This window comes from Capricornis sumatraensis, chromosome 10 (assembly GCF_032405125.1).
Source record: "Capricornis sumatraensis isolate serow.1 chromosome 10, serow.2, whole genome shotgun sequence".
Taxonomy (NCBI): Eukaryota; Metazoa; Chordata; class Mammalia; order Artiodactyla; family Bovidae; genus Capricornis; species Capricornis sumatraensis.
In genome coordinates this window covers 104,476,944-104,494,123 of record NC_091078.1, presented here as the reverse complement: position 1 = coordinate 104,494,123, position 17,180 = coordinate 104,476,944, and the positions used below count along the sequence as shown (strand labels likewise).

General features: G+C 50.0%; 1 protein-coding gene across 3 annotated transcripts; it reads left to right on the top strand.

Moving 5' to 3' along the window:
• The first annotated feature begins 2,249 nt into the window (after positions 1-2,249).
• On the top strand, positions 2,250-11,700 carry CNBP (CCHC-type zinc finger nucleic acid binding protein). 3 transcript variants are annotated; one of them, XM_068981640.1, is made up of 5 exons: positions 2,250-2,375; positions 9,431-9,568; positions 9,697-9,759; positions 9,862-10,060; positions 10,659-11,700. In XM_068981640.1, the coding sequence occupies exons 2-5, from the start codon at positions 9,445-9,447 to the stop codon at positions 10,774-10,776; spliced, it is 504 nt and encodes a 167-aa protein (XP_068837741.1). In that variant the 5' UTR covers positions 2,250-2,375; positions 9,431-9,444; the 3' UTR covers positions 10,777-11,700. The 3 variants fall into 3 exon arrangements, with proteins under 3 accessions (XP_068837741.1, XP_068837740.1, XP_068837739.1); XM_068981639.1 differs by having other exon boundaries at positions 9,431-9,547; positions 9,667-9,759; positions 10,659-11,699; XM_068981638.1 differs by having other exon boundaries at positions 9,667-9,759; positions 10,659-11,699.
• The last annotated feature ends 5,480 nt before the right edge of the window (positions 11,701-17,180 follow it).

The window sequence follows — 17,180 nt, the reverse complement described above, 5'->3', positions numbered from 1 at the left end:
TCTCCTTAAGTCTCCTAAAACATGTGGAAGAACATCATGTCCAGTGTCTTTATTTCACACCCACCTTTGAAAAAAAGTATTAGGAACATTCAGTCCTTGTGTAATGAATATTTTATGCAGCACATTGATTGGAATGGTGAACCGAAATCGAGTCAGAAAATACTAATTTCTGGTTCCTGTGACAATTTTAACTCATCTCCTAGTGTGGCATGGAGGCTTTCAGGCTGGACTTCCTACAAAGCCTCCTGTGTTACACTGACTCACTGGTAGGCCTTAGGAAATCACTAGGTAAGTGTCTGTGGTTACCACACTACAACTTACCTCAAGATGTTATAAAGAGTAATCAATTAGGGAGGGGAAACTGAAGCTGTGCAAGCTTCTTGGTGATAAAACTATGTAAGCACAAAATGCTTTATTTTGGGGGGCTCCAAAATCACTGCAGATGGTGACTGCAGCCATGAAATTAAAAGACGCTTACTCCTTGGAAGAAAAGCTATGACCAACCTAGATAGCATATTGAAAAGCAGAGACGTTACTTTGCCAACAAAGGTCCGTCTAGTCAAGGCTACAGTTTTTCCAGTGGTCATGTATGGATGTGAGAGTTGGACTGTGAAGAAAGCTGAGTGCCGAAGAATTGATGCTTTTGAACTGTGGTGTTGGAGAAGACTCTTGAGAGTCCCTTGGACTGCAAGGAGATCAGCCCTGGAATTTCTTTGGAGGGAATGATGCTGAAGCTGAAACTCCAGTACTTTTGCCACCTCATGCAAAGAGTTGACTCTGATGCTAGGAGGGATTGGGGGCAGGAGGAGAAGGGGACGACAGAGGATGAGAAGGCTGGATGGCATCTCGGACTCGATGGACGTGAGTCTGAGTGAACTCCGGGAGTTGGTGATGGACAGGGAGGCCTGGCTTGCTGCGATTCATGGGGTCGCAGAGAGTCGGACACGACTGAGCGGCTGAACGGAACTGAAGCACAAAGTGCCATTGCATTATGGGTAACTCGGTGCAGAAAGTGCCGGGCAGTTCAACCGTTATTAGAAATTGGACATTTTCAGTGACTTTTAAAATATTTTAAATTGGCTTAACACAAGTTAAAATCATGGGTCCTTAAAATAGTCCATCCACTCCAATAATTGCTCCCAGCTCTGCTAAGTGCTTTGCAGTGATCGATTTGAACCAGGTTTAAGCCTCTCAGCACCCGAGATCTTAACCACACTGCTGCGCTACCTGCTCACCACGTGCTGGAAGAAGCCATACAGCCGTGGTCCTAGGATTCAGTGAGGTGCAACCGGGGGCAAATGAATACAAGTCTACAGTCACCTGCGGATGGAACGAACTGTCTTGCAAACAAGGACTGGTCACCCCAGTTTTCACATCTTAATAGACACAAGCACTCACTTTCCAAGAGTAAGACAGTCATTAAAAGAATGGAAAGTACACCCCCGGGCTGTAACAGCCAACCCGGGCCGCAGGCAGACCTCCAGAGCACACCGAGTTTAGTGTGAGACTGGGTCATTTTAGGGCCTTTTCGGGCTTCAAGAGACTGGAACTCGTCCATTTTTCTTCTCATATTTTTAATGAAAGCCTTTCCAAAATGAGACACCAAGGTCTGTAACTGCTCACTTTACATCCAACAGTTTCACTTGATTTCACCGTGACAGCGTGTCTGCGCTACGTTCACTGTCTCTTGGAGAACCCCTGAAGGCCTGCAGGGACGGTGACACCCCGGGCCGCGGGGGCCGTCACGCGTCACGTGCTCCCCGGGTGACAAGGGGTGTTGGGGCGGCGGTGCCTCCCCCGCGCCCGCTCCCCCGGGGCGGGACGTTTATCCGGGAGGGGCTGTGAGGCGGGACCGGCAGCCCGGTTCCCCCCAGCCGAGTGGCCCCGGCAGCGCCCGGCTCCGGCGGCGCTGAGCCCGACCCCGGGAGGAGGCCTCCGGACCCCACGAGCACAGGAAGCCGCTCCCGGAGCCCCTGGCCGCCGCCGCCACCGCCGCCAGGAGGGTCGTCGAGCCGGAACTCGGACCGGCCCGACAAGGGCCCGGCCTCGAGGCGGGAAGGCCGCGCGCAAGGCCCGGCGGGAAGGGCCGCGCACGCCGGGGGGGGGGGGGGGGGGGGGGAGCCCCGCCCCCAGCGCCGCGTCGGGCGCGGCGGCCCGCCTCGCGGGCGGCCCTGATTGGACGGCCGAGCCGCGCGCGCTGATTGGCCGCGTGGGCGAGGCGGCGGCGAGCCGTGCGCAGCGGCGTGTGCGGGGCCGTGTGCAGACCCGCGTGTGGCGCAGGCAGGGTCCCTGAAAATAAACAGCCGCCGCTTCGCGAGCTGCCCTCCCGGTCTGCGCCTGAGTCTCGGCCGCTGCGGGCCCCTGCGACGCGGAAGGTGAGGCCGCGAGCGGGCCGGGGACCGCGGCGCGGGGGGAGGCCGCGGGCGGAGGGCCGGGCCCGGGCGGGGACGATGGCGGCCGCGCTCCGGCCTGCTCCGCTGCTGCGTCAGGCGGGAAGCAGGCCGCCGCCTCCCGGACCCGGCCTGCGCCTCACGGCCGGGTGCCCCCGCGCTCTGCCCGCCGCCCGGGACGCGGGGCCGCCTCGCTGGGGCCTCCGGGACCCGGCGGCGTACGAGGCCGCGCGTCCTTGGGACTGAGGCGGGGGCTCCGGGCCGCGGGGCGGGGGTGGCTTGGCGGGAAGGTGCGGGGAGGGGGCCGTGGGGGGGGGGGGCGCGGGGCGGCGGGCGGCCGGGGCCGGGCCTGGCGGGCCACGTGCCAAAGGGCTCTTCGGGCCCAGGAGGGACCTCGGAGAAGCTGTCCGCTCAGGGCGGGAGACACCCCGCCGGAAAGCCCGTGCGGCTTCGGGCCTCGGTCTCGGTGCTCCACGGCAGCTTCAGGATTCTTGGATTTTTATCGTCATGGACGTGCTAAGTTACTGGTCTTAGGTTGCACTTCGGGAAAGGGCAGATAAGGCTCGTTTTCCTTGAATCAGCACGACTTTTAAGTTCGAGAGGCCTCTAGAAAAAACCCCATTATCGGCAAAACACATGAATCGGCCAAACTTCCAAAATCATGGCAGCAGCAGTAACCTTTGCATCATTTCCCGGGTAGATGAATGCAATTTAGAAACGAGGCGAGGAGATGAGTTAACCAATCTCCATTTGGTTTTTCCAAACGTGAAAACCTATTTTAGTAAAGGCATAATGGCCCACATTTGGGTTCGGGTGTTGATTTTATTATGGATAAGGCTTGTGCTTATTGCCACATGTTAACCACATGGCCTCAGCCACAGGACACTTCCAAAGGAAGTGACTGCATCTGGTCCTGGGGGTCCTAGGAAAAGAAAACATTGCTTGGTTTTCATCTGTGACTTCAGATAGTATGTTTCAGGCATTGTTCAGAAGGACCCACGAAAAGTATAAGGTAAATAAGCCAAGAGTCTGGATTAGTGTGCCTTTCCCCCCCCCCCTTTCTTTTTTCTTTATAGAAGGATTGAATTTCATCCTTATCTTGTACCCCCAAAAGACAAGTTTTTAAGAAAAGATTTTTTTCCCCCTTTTTCTTGTTGTTTGACTCACTTTTTTGGAGAGAAACATAACTAGTTAATTTCTGCCTCAGTGAATTAACCTTAATTTAAATTAACAACTTTTTATTCTTTTGCTCAACCCCTATTAGTTGAATGTAAGGTCTTGAGGGTCTTAAAGAGATGAATAAGAGGTTGTTCCTACCTCTAAGACCTTTTTTCTCTCTGCAACGCAACTACTTTCAAATACTTAAAAATTACTGTGGTCATGGCTTAATCAAATACCTACGAAGTGCCACGTTCGTAGTTTAATGCTGTTTTAGTTTGTTGGGCCTGATTCTTGTTTAGGAGGAGCTCTATGTACTGAAATATAAAAGGGATAATTTATTATATTCCCAAGGGCTGAATAAAGAACTTAGTTTTTTCCAAGTTGTAACTCTTGGCAACAATTAGAAAAAAGCAAGGTATATATTTATATAGTTATCTCATATGTCACAGAGAACTTGGGTTAAGTTTTTCTTAGCAACCAAAGGTCCACAGTCCTTTTCCTGTTGATAACAAACTAGGTATTTTAAATGTGCAGTTTAAGGGGCATTTATTACACTTACATTTGAACATCTGGAACAGGCAGAATATCTTTTTTAAGGCACTATAAATGAGGATTCTTTTTACTTTTCTTGAAATCTTTAAAAGTATGTGGCATCTACATGGAAAGCTTAAAGACAAGAGAACCACAGTTTTAACTACTTGAGGGGATTGGTCTCTTGTCTAAATGCTTGACCATGAGAGAGAGACTGCTTCCCTCCTCCCGCGCCTGCAGGAATGAGAGTTTCTTTTTTAAAAAGTTGTTGGCTTCTTTCCTTTTCCTAGCCTTCTGACAGTAAGTGGAGAGCAAAAGCGTGGTGCCAAGGCCGCCTGGCCTGCTCTGTGGGGAGCACCCTTTCTGTACTGGCAGGTTTAATAGAGCTCCTGTGCTGGCCGCGTCAGGTGCTACTGCAGTCAGGGCCTGGTCTTGAGAGATTCCAGCAAAGTGCACACCATTTTCATGTTAAAAAGACGGTGGGCTAATTCAGTAAAGATTGTAGCAACTAGCATTCCCATTGGAGGGGGTGGGCTCTATTAAAGGGGACTGGAAATGCAATATGGTGTTCACTTGGAGTGGCTTGTTAATTACAGAGGAGGGTGTTAACTAGGGAGGTCAGGTTGCCAGTCTTTGCCACTCCTAAATTCTGCCTTGAGGAGGGTTAAAATCTAGGATGACTTTAAATTCTTTCATGGGCATGGGTTTTTAAAAACATATCAGTTCTATTTTATTTTGACTTATCCAATTTGGTATACTTTTCTGATAGCATTTTCATGAACCTTATCACTTAATCCTAACAACCTCTGCAGAGGACTTGAGCTCACAGTTGAAATCCTGACTCACACATCCTGACTTTCTAGTTGTGTGGCCTTGGGTAAGTTACTTGGTCTCAGATCCTCAGTTTCCTTATCAGTGAAAGGGGAACAAGGATACGTAATTTGCAAAGTTGCAGGGATTATAGATAATGAGTAGTAGGTATTTAGGTGCTAACTGAAACCTCTCCGGATAAGCAGAGGTGGGTGCAAGTAACCCGAGCACGCAGGAAATGCAGGAGAAGAAGCCAGAGCTGCTCCTGGTGGTGGTCTCTGTCCTGCGTCCTTCGGGCAGAGTGCAGGTAGCCCACAATGTCACTTGCTTCCTTTAGTTTATTTTTACTTGAAGCTGAAGCGTCTTGGTACCACGTTGGTACTCGGAACTGGCTTAGTGGAGCGCAGTGATGGGTGAGTGTGTTCTGAGGGCAGAGGGCCCGTCTGGGCTTGGGGACGATGAGTGGCGATAGCGCTGGTAGGAAGCAGGGCCGTGTGAGGAGAGCGGTCTCGCCCACGCTCCTCCGCCACTGACGCCCTTGGCTGCTCTTGCTTTAGACGTGTTTGTAGACTGTTGCTGGCTCCTACTCATTGGAGCGCGTTGCTCATGTTCACCAGGTGCTGTGAAGGTTTAATCAAAGCAGTTTCCTGGCTTTGTTGTTAGTATCAAAAATGCGGTAAATTTACCTCAGTGAAGACAAGTTTGTGTGACTAGTTCCAGGACTTAAGCACTCACAGCCTAGATGAGTGCAGAATCGGAATAGTTGGGCCTCCCAGTTCAGCTCACGTGGCCCTTCTCAGGTCGCATTTTGACTGCGCCAGGCGTGCCCTGGGCCCTGCCACATCTTAAATGTGACTTGTGTCATAAAAATTCAGTTCGCTGTGGCTGAAGGGAAACATACTGCTTCCTGGGGTTGGAAATGGGAGCTCATTTGGAATTGACCCTTTTGCTTCTCAAGAAGGGGCGCTATAGGCCGGGAAACTGGAGTGTAAGCGGAGTTAGGCCCACTCTAAGCCTGCTGTGTAGATTGGCCGTGTTGTGAGGCTTGTGGGCTGAATCCCCGAGCAGAGAAAGAACCGGGGCCCTGGCAGTGAAAGTCCGGAATCCTGACCAGCAGGCTGCCGGGGAACTCCTTAGAGTGAGTTCTGCCTGTCTGCACTTGAACCTCAGCAGGGGAAGCGTGGAAAGGAGAGAGGAGCTGTGAGCAGCAATCATCAGCCCTTAGGAGTTTAGTTGAGCGTGTGCTAAGCACAAGGCACCTGGAAACAATTCTGGCTCCAGATCAAGACAGGAGGGGCGTCAGGTGTCCTGAGGTAACGCAGCAAGCAGTTAAGTGGTTAACCCTGTGGTTCCCAAATCTTTTTACATTGTGAAAATACATGGGGGTGGATAGCAGCAGTGGTTTTTAGCAGCGAGAAGAAACTGCCAAGTGACAGTGGAAATACAGCATTTGCTTTTTAAATTAGTATATATGTGCTCTGCAGCATTCCATAGATTACTGGGTCTCATTGAATTCTTGGAGTAATAAGAGTGTGCGTGGCAAGCAGAGGTCCTGGTTTGGCTACTGACTTTAGTGACCTGGGGTGAAAATTTCTCCGTTACGTGTGGGGATTGTAACAGATAATCTGAAATGCATACTGAATCTGGATTGCAGTCAGTCCTTAGTGAGGATGTAAAATCCATTGTTGCTCTGTTGTTTGGCCGTACTGTGACCGGGGAGCGAACTTGGGCCCGAACCTGGGCCCTGGCAGTGAAAGTGCTTGAGTCCTAGCTGCTGGACCACCAGGGACTTTCCAGCATCATTCTTTTAAATGAATAGTGCAGCAGCTCATCTGATAGCAAAAATTTAGGTGGTTTTTTTTTTTTTTGGTCAGTAATTACTGGATTGGGTTGGGTCTGTACAAGAAACACAAGTTTATTTCATTCAGCAAATGACTATTGGCCCTCCCCCTCCCCCCCAAAAAAAACCTCAGCAGTTAAAATCCTGAGTTACAGAACTGCTCCTAAAAGGGTGATTGTATGGGGTATTATTCAAAGGTGAATAACTTGGTCTGTACCCTCAAGGAGGATGATAAAAAGCAGAATGGTAGAGCAGGCAAGTGCCCTGAGTCTTGGTAGGAAAAGGGAAAGTTCCAGGCTGGTGATGTGGTCAGGTTCTTTTATAGAGCTGGCATTTATTTGAGTTGGCCCTTGAAGGTTGGAAAACGTTGGGACAGGTGCGAGAGGCGGAGGAGACAGTGCCGCCAGGCTCCCGGCCCAGAGCAGGGGGCACCGTGGAGCCGTGATGAATTCGCAGCGCCGTCTTCCCTCCCTGCCTCTAGTGTTCTGAGGAACAGCGTGAGACTCCCTAAAGACCTTGCAACTTAATGTGCTCGTATGTGAGATGAGTGCTAGGATAGCGGCCTGTCTCCTAGGATAGGTAGCATGCCTTTACAACAGCAGGAGTCAGTTGGATTAATGTTAATTATCTAAGAGCTCTCTCAGTAAAAACGTAGAACAGCTCACTCAGATTGGCTTGGCCAAAGAGGAAGAATCCACACATGGGCTAATCACTTGGTAGGAAGCTAAATTTTTTTAACTATTATTTGCAGGCTGAAAGTAACCCTAAAATGTTAAAGTGTGCATTGTTAATTTTCTTCCGCTGATAAGGCATCTGATGATTGAGTGCAATGTATTTCCCTTATGCTTTACCGTTAGGAAGCAAGCAAGAGGTATTCTTAAAGCAGCAGTGTAAGAGTGAGGTTGCCCAAACTGCCATTTACTTTAGCTTTGAAAACGCGTGTTGAATGTTGGGCTGTCATTTTTCTAAAAGATGAGTATCTCATTAAAGTAAAAAAGTATGAAATGCTTGGAGCCCGTCCGCTTGCCTGGATTGCCTTGTGAAAGGAAAGGACTCCTTGGGACCAGCAGCTACAGTGCTCGGATCCGCGTGCCTGCTCAGTACTGTCTGGCTTTCGGCCCTGTGGAGAGTAGCCCACCAGGCTCCTCTGTCCATGGGACTTTGAGGCAAGAATGGTGGAGCAGGTTGCTGTTCCTGCTCCGGGGGATCTTCCCAGCTCGGGACGTGAACCCGGGTCTCTCGCATCCGCTGCGTCGGCAGGCCGGTTTGCTGCCACTGGGCGCCCTGGGCAGCCCGTCTGTACTCGGACTGGTCCTCAGTAAACCAGAGAAGACGCAGGATGGAGGTGGGACTGAGGGGAGGCCCGAGAGCCACAAGCACTTTTCCTATGATTGTTGTATGTGCTGTTCACTTTTTAATCTCAGTGTTTTCTCTGGAAACCAGCCCTCCACTTGACTTAAAATGCCAGCACCCATATAGGAAAGCAGATGTAATTTTGCCAAATGCCTTTTTAATCGTCACGGACTGGTTTCTTCTGAGTGGAAACGTGCCTTGGGACAGCGTGGGGAATGGGCGCCCTGCTCGGGCGCGCTGTCCCCCGCTGTTAGGGTAAGTGTGCAGGGCGAGTGTGCGAGATGGCAGTGTCCTCTGAAGATTTGTCCCGGCTCTGGTTTCAGGCGCATGGGACAGGTATGAGTTCTTTTGGATATCTGACAGCGGAGACTTTTGAAACTAAACTCGAGCATAATTTGAGTCACTAGGTTTTGCTCCATCGAGTTAAAAAACTTTGTGCACCATTCTTTGACACTGGAATTAAGGGCAAAACATGTTTAGATACAGGGAAGTGTGGAAATGTAAAGGTCACATTGTTTTCAGCGAGCTTTTTAAAGGCCAGTTTAATGGGAGTTTGTCCTGCAGCATTCCATTCTGTTCTTTTCCATTCTTTTCTAGGAATAGCCCCTGCTTATTTTTAGATCGTTACGTAAGAAGTATAAAATGGATTTGCTTTGGAGTTTCGCTTTTATTTTGAAACAATACCCAATAAAGGAGTCTACTGTGAAATTACAAGTAATCTTGTTTTAGATGTAAAATTACAGGAGAAAATTTGGAAATGGAAGAAACTAGAGACGGGGAGATGGCCCCAGTGCTACCGGGACTTTACTTTGGCGTTTCTTTGTTGCTTTTCTACTATTTTAAGACTGCGCCTCTCCAGCCAGCCCTTGCTGCGCCTCTTCTGGCACGCCTGCCATCCAGAGCTCAGTCGGCAGGCAGGGCTGCGGCGTCATTAGGCGCCGTGCTGGCTGCTCTGGTGCACAGGGGGTTTTGCCTCTGCGCTGCAGCGATGGTGCAAACCCACGGGTTGCTCTAGGTTTATAACCAGTATGTGACTGTCAGTGCCCACCGTCGAGTTCTATCGCTAATGATGTATATTCATTTACACTAACCCTGAAAGTCCCCTTAGTAACCGGGTTAACGTGTATGCATAATTGGAACGACTATGCGAAGTGTTTCTGATTCATTTTTTAATATATTTCATGATCATGATGCCTAAGTATATGGTTGTCTGACTGTTTTTCTAAACAGTATATTGGTTGGCTTTTGTTCCTGAAGAATAATTATCCAGAAATACACTAAACAGGGAATAAAAGCTGGAAGTGGTGGTGAGTGGCTTCATGTTGTCGTTTTTAATGTTTTGAAGATCTGACTGCAGCCATGAGCAGCAATGAGTGCTTCAAGTGCGGACGGTCTGGCCACTGGGCCCGGGAGTGCCCCACTGGTGGAGGCCGCGGTCGTGGGATGAGAAGCCGTGGCAGAGGTGGTTTTACCTCGGATAGAGGTATTTTTGTCGAATAAAAAATTCTGAAGTGCTTCCGTATTCGTGAGCGTCAAGACTGGGCTAATGGGCCACGCACGCTTTGTCTCCGTCCAAAACAGGCTTCCAGTTTGTCTCCTCGTCTCTTCCAGACATCTGCTACCGCTGTGGCGAGTCTGGCCACCTTGCCAAGGACTGCGACCTTCAGGAGGACGGTAAGTGCGGGGCGTGCGGAGGAGGGCCCCCGGGTGCGGCGTGGAGCCTGGCGGCACTCGTGAGGTGCCGCAGTCTGGCTGACCTTTCCCCTGCTGCCGAAGCTTGCTATAACTGCGGCCGAGGCGGCCACATCGCCAAGGACTGCAAGGAGCCCAAGCGGGAGCGGGAGCAGTGCTGCTACAACTGCGGCAAGCCCGGCCACCTGGCCCGCGACTGCGACCACGCCGACGAGCAGAAGTGCTACTCGTGCGGCGAGTTCGGGCACATCCAGAAGGACTGCACCAAGGTCAAGTGCTACAGGTGAGCTGCCCGGGGCTGCGGGGGCCTGGGCTGCCGCCGGTGGGGGGACCCGGGACGCTGCGGCCCCGACCTGGCGCCGACCACATGAGCGGTTTGTGTGCCTGAAAGAGTGTGAGGGGTGATGGTTTGGCACCTTCAGAGACTTCGTAGAAAAGTACAAAGCGTATGTTCTGGTTTGTGTAATTCATACCCCGATCTTTTTCGTGAAATCCGGAGTCTCTGCTTGTGAACGTGACATGATAATATATGTACATGTTAAAGCATGCACTTTGACAAGTTTTGATATGTACATACTTGTGGGATCCTAGGGGCTCATTTGTATGAAGACAGACCATGTTGCCCGTGTGTGGTGGTGGGGGGATCTGTGTGGTCCGTGTTTGGTGGTAGTGGGTGACCTGTGGGCCGCTCAGCTGAGTGGCGTAGCTGTCGGGTTCCTCCTCCTCGGCCTTAGTTTAGGGGTCAATGAGACTCACTGTCTGAAGAACACAAATGTACACTCCACTCATCATTGCTCTTTGTTTTGCAGTAGCTAATCCTTCAGTACGCTGTGACTTTTTCTGAGCGCTCTTGTGACAGCTGTTCTAATTTCCCCTCTTAGGTGTGGCGAAACTGGGCACGTAGCCATCAACTGCAGCAAGACGAGTGAAGTCAACTGTTACCGCTGTGGCGAGTCAGGGCACCTTGCGCGGGAGTGCACGATCGAGGCCACAGCTTAATCGCTCTCCTTTGTCGCCCCTCCTTTTCTGATTGATGGTTGTATTATTTTCTCTGAATCCTCTTCACTGGCCAAAGGTTGGCAGACAGAGGCTACTCCCAGGCCAGTGAGCTTTACTTGCCGTGTAAAAGGAGGAAAGGGGTGGAAAAAAAATCGATTTTCTGCATTTAACTACAAAAAAAAAAGTTTATGTTTAGTTTGGTAGAGGTGTTAATGTATAATGCTTTGTTACAGAACCCCCTTTCCGCGCCACTGGTGAATAGGGTTGATGAATGGGAAGAGTTGAGTCAGACCAGGAAGCCCGTTCTGGGTTTCTCGAATATGTTCCCATGTAGGAGGTAAAACCAATCCTGGAAGTGTCTGTGAGCTTCCATAAATAACTTTAATTTTAGCATAATGACTGCCTTGGATTGTCTGACCTCAGTAGCTATTAAATAACATCGAGTAACATCTGTCTCAGGCCCTCCATAGAGCATGCAGCTGAGTGGGAGTAAACAAAATCAAAAGGCAAGCACGCGTGTCAGTGGCTGTGCGGGAACACGCGGGATCGAAGCCTGAGCAGGAACGGCCTCACCACAGCGTTGATGCTGGGTAAACAGATGGTGATGGCAGTGGTGTAGAACACGTTTTCAAAGACTCAATCTAAAACCCAGAGTAAACATCTATGCTCAGAGTTAGCATAATTTGGAGCTATTCAGGAACTGCAGAGAAATGCATTTTCGCAGAAATCAAGATGTTATTTTTGTATACTATATCACTTAGACACCTGTGTTTCATTTGCTGTAATCAGTTTTTAAAAGTCAGATGGAAAAAGCAACTGAAGTCCTAGAAAATAGAAATGTAATTTTAAGCTATCCAATAAAGCTGGAGGAGGAAGGGGAGTCTGACTAAAGTTCTTTTTGTTTCAACTTTTCATTAACGTATATAGTGCAGAATGCCGCATTAAAGGGGAGCGGAGGCCCGGAAGCTGGCCGTCTGGAGTGTTCTTGTGCTAACTCAGTCTGGCCTTCCGTGAGGAAACGTAGCTGTTGGAGGGAGCACAGGCTTCAGACGCTCCGTCAGCTCTGCGAGGACATAGTTTACGTCTTCTCGTCCATTATAATGACGGCCTTTCGTTCCACATTGATTCTGAACAGTTCTAACACCGTGGATGGATGGCTTTCGTTAAAGTTTACTTTTTTTAATGTGGACTCTCGTTAAAGTCTTCATTGAATTTGTTACTATATTGAAGTTGATTTATGATTTTTTGGCCGCAAGGTGTGTGGGATCTTGGCTCCTGGGCCAGGGATGAACCTGCGCCCCTGCCCTGGAAGGCGAAGGCTTAAGCGCTGGACCATCAGAAGTCCCACCATGACAGTTTGACCATTTCAAATTTCCTGGACTTCACAGGGATCTGGAAGGTTGGATTCCTTGTGTTTTCTCTCAGTGTGATCTAGAGTTGCCATGCCCCTTAGAGTTCATTTAGTGAACTCACTTTACAGATGAGTCCCTAGAAGCTTAAGCTGAAGAATGTGCAGCTGCCTGGACCCTCAAGTGCCCTTCCTCTCCTGCAGCTGCTGGATGCCCCTGGCCCTCCCCGCTGCTGCTGCCTGAGCTTCCCAAGGTGGCTCATTGGCCTCTTCCTCCTGCCGGGTGGTTTCCTCGCCTTGCGTGTGCTGCATGCCGCGTGGCATCTGGTCAGTGTGTGATGGTGGGTCACACAGCGCTGTGCTCACCAGAGCAGCAACATGGTGAAACCCCAGCGCCAGTTCATTTCCTTAGAGTGTCAAGCGTTCAGTTTTGTTTTGCTTGTGTGGTTGGGTTACATGGTTTCTTTTTGGCTCAGTCGCACCTCTGGGATCTGACTTCCCTGTGTCTCTGGCCTGGAAGCTTTGGGTCTTTAACCTGGCACAGACAGCGAAGTCCCTTTGATATTTCTGTGAAGCAAGTGCTGTATCTCAGATGTTAAGTATGTTAGAGATCATGATAATTTTAGTTTTCTGGCACAAGTAAGAAACAGTGACGTTGCATTTCATCAGTTTTACTGCTGACAGAGAACTTGATCTCTTGCATTGAAATGACAAGCATTTCCCTTGAAAAGCCAGTAAGCTGCCATTCATCTACCTGATGACTTTAGCATTTCCTGTTCTTCGTGTACAGTTGGGAGAAATGACCACGTCGCTCCCTGGTTCAACAAAACCAAGTTGTACTAAGTGATACAGTGCCCTTGAGGGTTTTGAGGATTCTGGTAAATAATGAGTATCATCCACTTAAGAAGAGTTGATTTTTTTAGATAGAAATAGTCAGATTTGTTGCAATTGTAGGGAAAACAGTGCCTTGAAGGATTTTGTCTGGGATGTTGGTAGCTGTTGTGTTTGAGTTATTTTGACTATTTTATATGTTAAATTATTCGTGGAACAGGCTGTCCTTGACTTCAAGGCAGTAACACGGTCAGTAGGTGAGGCACCTGGCTTCCGACGAGACGTCGTCTACTCTTAAGTGACAGAGGCAAAATCTCGGATTCGGGGCTGTCAGAAGTCAGCAGCATATACTCGTACCATCTGTTCTCTGTTCCCTGTTATGGGATCTGTTTCCCTTCATTATTTATTAGTACTGGTTGTGACAGTCCTTGTTAAACTTAACTCTGTCATTTTTAAAACCTGGTAGAAATTCTAGTTGTCCAAAAGATTGTGAGCACGTTATTCATTGGACTCATGTAACTGCTGCAACCGTTTAAAACATTTCTACCGACAGTTTAATAGAGTAGGTGTTAAAGAACATCTCTGTTAGAATTAAAGAGGCTAGCATTGGGCCTGACTTTCTCAGGGTGGGTACTGAGCGGTATTTTGTAAGATGCTGGGTGACTTCCGGGATAAGGAGACAAGGTCATGGCCCCAGTGGTGTGGTTATAATTTGAGAACAACTCCCAGAGCTTGTGCTCTGAATTACAAAAGTTCACGTACATTTAATCATCCTTGTTACTTGCCTTAGAATTGAAAGAAATTACATTGAACGTAACAGCTTCCCATCTGTTCATTTCCACCTCTGCTACTAACCTTGGCAATGAACTTGACTGCTTGTGATCTCGGTAAAGGTTTTGGTAGCCAGCTGAGGTGTCAGTTCTGTCTCCCAAGCAGGCTGTATGTGATGGTAATGAGGGTCACAGTGATATCTTCAACATCACAGACTTCGTGTTTTCACACTTGGGTTTCTGCTCTTGTGTTTGTGGAAACATACCTTCCTAGGCGGGCCTGAGGTGACCGAGGCAGCTGCAGTGAGCAAAGCGCACGCCCTTCAGCCGGTCGGGGTACTTTGCGGTATGAACCACGAACCCTGGCCTGGAGCCTGACCACTCTGGTCTCCACTGGAGAACACTGCTGCGTGACCCCTGTTGGGCAAAGAGAATCTGGTCGCAGAGGTAGTAACTCAAGTGACGTCGTGGCAGGCCTTCCACAGCTCACTGAGGTTAGCTTCTTGCATGAGCAGGGCGCCCTGCGCTGCTCTCCACCCGAGCCCTCCACCGTCCGCAGCTTCACAGCTGCAGTCTGCTTGCCCTCTCGTGCCCTGTCACGACAGTTGCTCAAGCAAGATGAGCCCAGGTCTCCTGCATTGCAGGCAGATTCTTTACCATCCGAGGCACCAGAGAGCGCGCTCACAGTCTGGGAGATGGGAACTACGTCTATACTTCCTGGTCAGGCCACAGGGGTGTGTGCATGAGGCCCGGCTTTTTTAGCACTGCCATGTGTGAGGCAGCCTTGTTTGATCACTGGAGCTTTAGGGAGCCTTCCACCCAAGGATTGATTAGAGCCGGATGAGTGTCAAGGTCTAGAGAAGATTTCCAGCTGATGTATTAGAGTGATGGGCATTTCTTTTTGGGGGTGCCGTGCTGGGCCTTTGTTGCTGCGTGGGCCTTCTCTGCTTGGGTGAAGCGGAGGCCTACTCCATAGCTGTGGGGTGTGGGCTGCTCATTGCAGGGGCTTCTGTTTGGAAGCACCGGCTCTAGGGGGCGTGAGCTTCAGGAGCTTTGGCTCCCGGGCTCTAGCGCACAGGCTCAGTAGTTGGGCCGCACGGGCTTAGTCGCTCCGAGGCGTGAGGGATCTTCCCAGATCAGGACTCGAACTCGATTGGGAGGTGGACTCTACAGCTGAGCCACCAGGGAAGCCTGGGATGCGCCTGCCTTTTCGCGCCTCCAGGTGGTATTTTCAATTTGGGTAAGTGAAACTGCAAATGATGTGGTCTGTTTAAATGCAGATGAGGTGACTCTTGTCCAAGCTGAGGCCTTCTGCTTATTCGCTAATATTCTGGGTGAAATATTTGGCAACAGGAACCTGGACAGATACAGCAGAGACCAGAGGTGGCAGTCACCGGCCATGAGAGGTGCGTGTGCGACTTCTAACACCTGGCTAAGTCAGTTCTCAACTCCCCCCAGGGCTGTCTCAGTACCTCTGTACCCGGATCTCCAAAACTCTCCTGGTTTTAGCAGCAGAGCCTTGCTTGCACTTGAAGCTGTGTGGCAGCACGTTGGCAGCAGACCACACTGAAGTCTCTGCTCGGGGTCAGTTGTCGGCTCGTACTTGAAGCTCAGCCAGTCGCTCTGAGCTCATCTGTAAAGTGAAGAAAAGCTGTCCTGCAGAATCGCTGTGATGGTGATTGGGCGACTAGACACATCGTTGGTGAAGGTGGAATAATAATAATAATCAGTGGTGCCTCTTGTTTTCAAACTTCCTACAGTGCCACCACACTGCATGCTGCTGAGGGGAACACCTCTCAATGTCTGGCAACCCTGAAATGGGCCGGGGTGAGCCAGTTACCAAAATGCTCAAGTGTCTGGCCGCTAACTGCAGACTGCAGCGGGCAGCAGGTCGTGTGGGTGGAGCTGGTCAGCTGGCAGGTGGAGGAGGTGGTGCTGCAGGAAACTGATGGGCCCTGCCCCTCTGGGGTCAGCAGCAGCCCGGCTCTGCCCCGTTCAGTGGCGCTGCCCCCTGCTTCACACTTCATTCAATGTGCTCTTGTCTAACCCTGAGTGCATTTTGAAAATCAGCTCTTCTTGGGCATTTAGACCTTGATTCAAAATGAGTTCTCATCCTAAACTTGATTATAAATGCAACTTCGAAGCAGAAACACTGCAAGTATAATGGATTAAAGCCTTCTTAGTAACTGAGATTTTTTTTTTTTTAATTTCGGGATGCTCCAGTCACCCCTTCCCAAGGATTCTACCAGAACTCATTTCTACTCTTTTCTTGGGTGTTAATTCTATTAGACCTAACAGAATAGCATCGCCTCGTGAGCATGGGAGTTTCTGGTATATTCTGCTGGTTACCTCTAGCTTGGGACAAAGAAGCCCAAAGTCGATTAAAACCTACGACTGCCTGAGATGCAATCCTCTCTCAGGAGAGCTGTGTCATTTTAGTCTCATACTGTCCTATCTTTATTTCCCACTAAGAACACAGTGCTCCGAGATCCATTCAGATTACAAGGGTCTGTATTAACTTCCAGGTCTTGGGCTTGGACCAGGACAGTACATGAAGGGAGGGTATGCTTCTGCCTCGGATGGACCTTGTCACCATCTCATCCTAACATGACCAAAAGCGTCATCCCATCAAAGTTAAAAGTCTGCTCTAAGTTTGGTCAGCTACAGAGGTGCCAGTCTCTGTCCTAAATCAGGTATTGGTGAGATGTGGGTATGATTCAGTCACTCCTATCGGTAGCTTTGTGACTTGCTCCCCAAGATGAGTGGGAGGCATAAGCCCCAGTGAAAAGACACAGGACACTGCCCTTCAGGACGGGAGACTGGAAGGAAAAGGCCTCACTGGTTTCAACCAGTTACAGAATCCAGCAGGGCAAGTGGTGTGTGGTGTTAGGGCCTGAGCACCTCCTCGGGCTTGAGCTGCCTCCCCAGGAGCAATCGGTTCCTCTCCATGGAGGGCAGCACCTGTTCACGGCTGCACACTTGGATCAGCCTGTTTCCTGCCCCTGGAATCTTCGGGGGTTAACAGCCATCTTTTGTACCCTGTCCCTTGCCATCCAAGCTGGCAGTGGTTCTGCTGGTGTGAAATGGTCAACCTTGGGGGTCTCCTGCGTGTGTCATCGGAATTCACTCCATCTGACGAGGTTTCTCTGTACATCTCTCCTGGATAACCCATCTGTATTCCTGGCTTCTGCTGAGATGGTTGAAAGTGGCCATCAGCCTGGAAGAGAGCCCCCTAAAGCTCACAGTACTAGAGCAGCGAAGTTTTCGGGCAAGGCACATACAGACTTTTCAGGATCCCACCTAAGTGGCACACATTCCTTCCACTCCATTCCTATAGGCCAGGGTTTCCTGGCAAGCCCACACCTAGCTGTCAGGGAGGTGGACGACGGACTGTGGCAGGACAGCCTGCTTTTTAAGAGAAAACTTGTCACGATTCAGGCATGGGCCCCTGGTGT

What these genes read in the sequence shown, in the direction of transcription:
- CNBP (XM_068981638.1), top strand. Translation starts at nt 9,445, where the DNA reads ATGAGCAGCAATGAGTGCTTCAAGTGCGGACGGTCTGGCCACTGGGCC. An exon ending in TGGTTTTACCTCGGATAGAG is followed by an intron (nt 9,569 to 9,666) that starts GTATTTTTGTCG and finishes CGTCCAAAACAG; the next exon opens with GCTTCCAGTTTGTCTCCTCG. An exon ending in ACCAAGGTCAAGTGCTACAG is followed by an intron (nt 10,061 to 10,658) that starts GTGAGCTGCCCG and finishes TTCCCCTCTTAG; the next exon opens with GTGTGGCGAAACTGGGCACG.